This window comes from Parasteatoda tepidariorum, chromosome 4, assembly GCF_043381705.1.
Source record: "Parasteatoda tepidariorum isolate YZ-2023 chromosome 4, CAS_Ptep_4.0, whole genome shotgun sequence".
Lineage (NCBI taxonomy): Eukaryota > Metazoa > Arthropoda > Arachnida > Araneae > Theridiidae > Parasteatoda > Parasteatoda tepidariorum.
In genome coordinates this window covers 73,226,449-73,233,676 of record NC_092207.1, presented here as the reverse complement: position 1 = coordinate 73,233,676, position 7,228 = coordinate 73,226,449, and the positions used below count along the sequence as shown (strand labels likewise).

General features: G+C 30.2%; 1 protein-coding gene across 1 annotated transcript in view; it reads right to left on the bottom strand.

Moving 5' to 3' along the window:
- The window catches only part of LOC107439628 (follicle-stimulating hormone receptor), a 148,462-nt gene that overhangs the window by 41,919 nt on the left and 99,315 nt on the right, over positions 1-7,228 (bottom strand). Inside the window, exons 4-5 of the mRNA XM_021147262.3 lie at positions 4,563-4,640; positions 485-562 (exon numbers count right to left, since the gene is read on the bottom strand). Coding sequence (XP_021002921.3) covers positions 485-562; positions 4,563-4,640 — 156 coding nt within the window. The remainder of the gene's footprint in view (positions 1-484; positions 563-4,562; positions 4,641-7,228) is intronic.

The window sequence follows — 7,228 nt, the reverse complement described above, 5'->3', positions numbered from 1 at the left end:
CATATAAACCGAACCAAAGACAAAAAAGAATTAAAAAAATGAGCGAAAAACAAAGAAAATTAAGAAAAAATAATAAGTTTAAATACTTTTACCATGAGAAAATCCAATTCGGGTAAATACGTGCAAACCGGTTAAATTATTATTATTTTTTTTAAATAAATAATATTTTTCTAAAATCATAATATTCCAATGAAGTTCCTTTATAGTCCTGTGGCAAGTTAGAATATGAAAATAATAAAAGAATGGCAAGTTTTCTTGCCAGTTGTTTACTTCTTCATATTCTTACATTCTCTTATTGAATCAATCTCAATCCCAAAATTGTTTTTCCTAACATTACTAGAAAAAAAGTCTTATGAAGAGTTAATCTATAAATATAATAATATATATAATATATTAATTAATATAAATTCAAAAAGTGTAAAGTAAATAACATTTCAATCGAAGAATAAAATTAGAACAACCAAAAAGTCACTCATAAACTCACATAATGGATATAATGGATGGATCAGTTTTCAGATGGTTCATGTTCGGCAACTCTTCCAAACCAGAGTGAGCTATACGCCTGCCAATAAGAAAATGTAAAATAAATTATTTTTACACCGACTTTCCAAACTATATGTCAGTCAGTACGTTTCAGAACGAATTTAAATGCACCAAAATGATACCAATTGCGTAAATATAACATACTATATACTATCGTATCAGATATCATTAAGTAGCATATTTTAGTTTTGATATTGGTTGTTGTTGCTGTTTCAAATGCCATGTTTCAAATGCCTTTGTTCTTGTTTTTCAGTGCCGCCATCTATGCCAAGAATATGACTTTGCCACACACACACGTCACATTCTAGTTATAGAGCGGTTCCATTTATAATTCATATATTCATTTATTAATCATCAGATCGTAATTTTGACCTGAACCAGAGAACGATCAATATAAAATTCAGTATCAGTATTGATTTGTTATAAAAAATTTGAGGACTATGTGACCCGACAGATTTAATGTGCACCAGTCATGATTTACTACACGGGAAGTCTTCGGCCAGCGGAGAGGGATTGAACTCACAACCTCTTGGACATGGACAAACGGCTCGGTCCTCTTTTGATATTTAGGTTAGGCATTTATTCAAATTGAAATAATGTTTGAAGTGCTCAATAGTGACAAGAAAATCTGCATATGTTACGTACTTATTCTTATTGAAATATACATGTTACGAAGTTACTCAAATTGAAATAATGTTTGAAGCACTCAATAGGGACAATCAAGGAAATCTCTCTCTCTTGAGAGCTAGTAACCCCTGGCCATCGTGTCCAAGGGTGATGGATAGGTGAACTTTTTCATTGGTTTTTATTTTGGGTGTTACAAGGGAAATAAAATATCTTCCGTGGACCAGTCCAATCCCTCGGGGTGAAGCGTGTTGGCTCAAGAAATAGAGCATTCGCCTTCCAATGAGGTGAACTGAGTTCGAATCCCAGCGATGGCTGGTCGATACGACGCATCCGGCTTGCACGAACCACAGTGCTGATGTAAAATATCCTCAGTGACAGACGGAGTCCCCTATCTGTCTGGCAAACCGTGGGAAATTTTCGTGGTTTTTCACTCCATGTAACGTGAATGCGGTTTAGTTCCGTCAAAATGGTTCTCTCCGAAGGCAAATTTCTCCCAAAACTTGATCCAGGAGTTTCCTTTTCTTCAGGATTGTATTCAAAACTACAAGGCTACAAAATTGAACATTTTCGTTTAAATGGCAAGCACTGAACTTTTCATCTTCACTACGGAAGATGACGAAAGTGTTGCTCATTTAACGTTACCCAGTGGGCACCTGTGAACCTAAGTCATGGAGGCGAGCAAAACATTACCCAAGCCACATTGCCCCAGATATCCGTTTATAGGGTGGATCACGCTTACACAACACACTATAGAGAACAACACACGCAGAGAGAAACATCCATGCTCTGAGCGGGATTCGAACCCGCAGCCACTAGCTTTACAGTCAGGCACGCTGACCGATCGGGCCACCTAGCCGGCACTAAATTGAACACTGGTTGACGTAAATCCGAAATTGGGTTGACTGTTCAACGGCGGTCAAAAAATAAAATAAAATAAAACCCCTTAGGGCAATGTTAATAATCTTCCATGGAGATCAGATAATACAGACAGATCCCTAAATACAGACAATACAGCTAATAGGAATTGTCCCTAATTCCTATTAACGCCGAAACACATTATCAACTGTCAAGCCATTCCGGCTGCACTTTTTGAACTCTGCTCATCGCCAGAGGACATCCTATTCTCAGGAACACGCAAAACTCATTCTTCAAAGTTTGAAAAAATTTAGAACAAGATCAAGAATTAGATCAAGGCAACAGCAGCAACAACAAAGAAATCTATAAAAAATTTTAATTCTGGTAAAAGAAAATTATTAGAATGATATTTAGTTTCAGAAATGAACGATAGGCGGAGATGAGATATTTCAAAAAAATATAAAATCTGGAAGCAGGTGTACTTATTATTGTTTTGTTTTTTTCGGATAAAAAAGCCTTCGCATTTCCTAATTCTGTTTACCATGATGAAATTTATGACTCTTGGCTTCTAAACATTTTGTCGTTGTAACAAAGACAAAAAGTTTAGACAACATAACATCACATTATTCTTCCAATTGACTATTTTTAGAATTAAAAAAACTTTATTCCAAATTTACTTTTCCTACTTACACATTAGTAATTATTTGTGAGTTGAATGCATTAAATTCTAAACTTTGAACATCACTGAGAACCATCTTTTTATCTAAGGACCATTTTTTTTTAAATGAATAGTTGTATTTGAAGTTATTTTTCCGATTTGCGCAAGATTATTTTTTTGAATTCAACGTTACAAATATTATACATTTAGCCAACACAGTTACAACGTAGATAACACTAGCTTCCCCTATTGACTCTTTTTTGAACTAGATGAATTTATTTGCAAAATTATTATTAAAAATGATTATTTATGAGTTTAATGGCATAAATGTCAGAAGCTCCGTATGTACACTCGAATTGCTTTGTGAAAGTTATCCATTAACGCTTTTTTGCAGCGAACAATTTTATTCAAAAACAATTACTATATCTGTTGCTTTAAAAGTAATATAATACGATGTCATTGATAGAAATGTCGATTTTTGAAACTAAGTAGCATAGTTTTGCCAGCTATCCATTTCTTAAGTAAAATAATTTTTTTTTATTCTAATGTTAGTAATGTTAAGTGTTCTGGTAATATGCATCGCAGTATTCTCTAATGATCATTGCTCGAACGTTATCACTCAAATCCTTTTATTAAGTCTCATAAAATGCATAAGCTCCAAATTTGAACACTTTAAATTTCTTTATTGTCCCCTATGTAGTGTTTCAAATACTACAGATATTTTCAATCTCAATTCTCCTGGATCTAGTGCTGACGTAAAATATCCTCAGTGGTAGACGGATCATGGGTTTGAGTTCTCTTGCTGTCAGACTAACAGCGGGAGATTTTCATTTTTTTCCCACTCCATGTAACTGAGCGTTAGTTTCATCAAAAAGTCCTCCGCGGATTCAAATTTCTTCCAATACTTGATCCAGGAGTTCCTTTGTCTTCTGGATTGGGTTCAAAATTACGAGGCTACGAAGTTGAACTTCGGTGGTCGTAAACTCAGAATTGGGTCGGCAGGGCAACGACGGTTATAAAATCAAAATAAAATAAAATGTCAATTATCCTGAGTTTAAGTACAAACTACTAAAGTTTGTTTATATAGGTGGAAATTTTCATTTTATTAACAAATGAAGATAAAAAAATATGAAACAAGAATTAAATAAAGTTATTTTTTTTAATAATTATGTAAGCAATTATATGAAAAGAAATCACCATAGCACTTGAAATGGTATTTTGGTTTTACTAGTTTTTTAAACAAAGTAGTTTTTGTTATATCTAAAGTAAAGTTCTGTAATTAACAATTGATGCAAGCAATTGAAATAGAATTTCACAAACCATTCCATGCCGGAAAAAAATGAAAAACTGCCAGAGCAGTTAAAAAATATTTTATTCTACTTATTATTATTTTTTAAAAAAGTTGTTTTGAATTAATAAAAAATAAAGATTATAATGTTGAAAAATGATCCAGACATTTCTAATATTTAAAAGCCTTTACATAGTCAAAAGAGAAAAGCTGAAAAAAATTCCAAAAACAAGTAATTATCCATAGCCTACTAGCTTATATTGAATTTGAATTTAAAACAAATTAATTGCAAATTTTACTGATAAGATTCATCTAATCTAATCGAATAAAAAAAAAATTCTGTCACAGTTTTTGAATTCATAGCATCATTTGCTCTTTTTATCCTTTTATTTTTAAAGTTCTTTAATCTTTTGTTTCAATAGAGTAAAACTATCTTTATTAACTTAGTTAATGAAAAGTAGCATCCATAATAGGTTACAAGATCGAATTTTCACGCACTCATGTTTCATAAATCTTATCTAAATAAACAGTAAATAAATTGAATCAATTTTCACGTAAACGGAAACCATCTCCAAAAAAAATAATACTTACAATATCTTAAAACATGGCAGGTGGACTGAAAACACACCGTCCGATATGTACATTAATTTTGGAGCTCTTGTAATATACCTAATAATAAATTATAGGAATAATACAAATGCATGAATATTACGTTTAAATTCAATCATAATAAATACATTTTTAATTCAAAAATTCACCGACAGATAGCGCAGCAAGTAATAAATTAAATATCACGTCACAGTTTTTTAAAATCTTTTAGGAAATTGAATTCAAACTACCATATTTTCTAAACGTCCTCTATCAGTCACAATTATATGCAACAATCGACAACGAAAGCTGTATCAATTTAAAACCAGTAGAAATAGTAGATGACTTGCAGCTCCATCTGCTAGAAAATATTTGAACTTAAACCAAAAACTCTTTAAGAAAAATATTTATGCTATGTTGCATAAATTGTCTTGTTTAAATAAGCTTAACTGTTTACCTGTTATGAATTTCTGAAAAACTCCAATCTAATTTATAAAAGACAGTATTTATAAAACTCTTTCTTTGAAGGGGGGGGCAGATTTAGTTTTATGAAACTCTTTTAAACGTTTCAAATAATTTAAGGTTGATCTTTTCTTTAAAAATATATTTTTCAGTATCAAAGCAAAACCTTTTAAATTTATCTTATCAGCGTATTAAAAGTGTCAAGAGTCAGTTTTTTTCATAAATAAAATAAGTTTTTCATTTTGTAGACGAATTTCAACACATTAAATATTATTTTAATATCAATGATTACATTTAATCTAATTCTTTTAATAAAAGTTATTACATTAAGAGAAAAATATATGTTTATGGTGTTGTTCATGCCTTACACATAATCTTTCTTAATATTTTTCTCGTGAGACAGAAAAGTAGAAAATAATATATTTTTTTTCTAGATTTCTAAAGGAAATTCAAAGCTAGTGCTTTTTTTGTCTACATTGATTGAAATCTAATAAAAATGATTAGAACGCTGAATTTAGGTTTGAAATTTCATTATTTTAAAATTTATTTTGACATTCATCATTAATGTACTTGTCGCAATTTCAGAAAAAGAGAAATTATCCGCATAATTTATTTGCTTATACTCAAAACTTACACAGTTTGTATTGATTTAAAGATAAATTTTATTAATAATTAACTAGACAAATTTCTCTATTTTTGCTTTAAAAAATAAAATGTAATTAAAGAGTATTTTTTTAAAATAAACATTCGTATTTTTTTGTTTAAAATATTTTATCAAAATGAGAAACATAAATAAGAATAATAACAAAGAAAATATAATAATAGAATAATAATGCTAAATAAGGATAATGTTAAACATAATAAGAAATTTAAAAAAAAATTACATTTTAAGCATTGTTTAATTTGCATTTTAAGACCTTGTTTTTGCAGGAATACTATATTGAGTATTGAGATTTTAAATAGCTTTATTTTTCCATATGATGGCTAAAAACATCTTTAAAACCTTATATTTTGCAGGAGTGTTTCCACTACTACTAAAGTAGCTAGGAAAGAAACACTCTAAAGATTCTGAACCACTTTAGCAAAGAAAAAATAAGCATAAAGACAAAAACGAACTTCAGGAAGGATATTTTGTAGGAAAGGTACAAAAAAAATATGAGATCCAGCTATTTCAAACACATGTTCTAAAGAACAATTTTTGGAAACACATATGAACGTTTTCTGGAAACTTCAATAAATTTCTACACAAAAAGAAACTTTAGATACTTTCAATTTAAGTGAAAAAACAATGGAAATATTTATCGTTTTATTGTATATGAAACCCTCACAAGTTTTCAAATATATTTTTCGTTTCTGTAAAAATCAGAGTAAAAAGTTTTATATTTTTTTCTTTTTTTTGGTTTTTTCATACCTCAAATTTATTATTAATATCAATATATTATAGTTTTTTCGCTCTCGCACATGTAACAGAAATTCAGTATATGTATATACTACGATTAATGTGAATAGTCGGTAATTATTAACAGTAACTGGCCAATATTAATAATAACCAAATATGCCAACTAGCTGGTTAAAGTGAATAATTTAAGTGGATTTATTACATTAACCGGTTATAACTAGTAAGAACTAGAAGGTTACGACTAGGTTATAACTAGAAGATCAGCAATAATTATGAGTTTTGGCCAATCTCATTCTTTCGCTTTTTTATTGGGGATATTTCCGTATCGTGATCTGCTATGCCAGCTTCAATCGCCAAGGCGCTAAATTGGTTTTAAACTGGAAAAATTAAAAAACAAAGCAAAAAAAAACTGTAGATGATTGTTAGGGAGTGGCTACGAGTTATACTCTTCGAATTGCACCCTTTAATCCATGTTTTTTTTCTCTTTCTTTTTTTTAAGTTTCTCGCGGGCCAATGGCCGGAAATTGTCAAGACTTGACTATTATTCTGCCACAGATCACGATATGGAAATCTGCCCTTTTTATTTCTCACTTTGATCAAAAGAAGCGGTTATCATTAATTTTGACGGATTTATCACTTTAACTGTAACACATATACGAAGAGGCATATCCATGTCCCAATGCTATATATACCGTTTAGCCACTTTGACCAAACTTCATTGGTTGTTGACCGATTGACCGATTAGTATTAATGATGACCAGATTTATTACATATATTATATATATATATATATATATACACACAAACA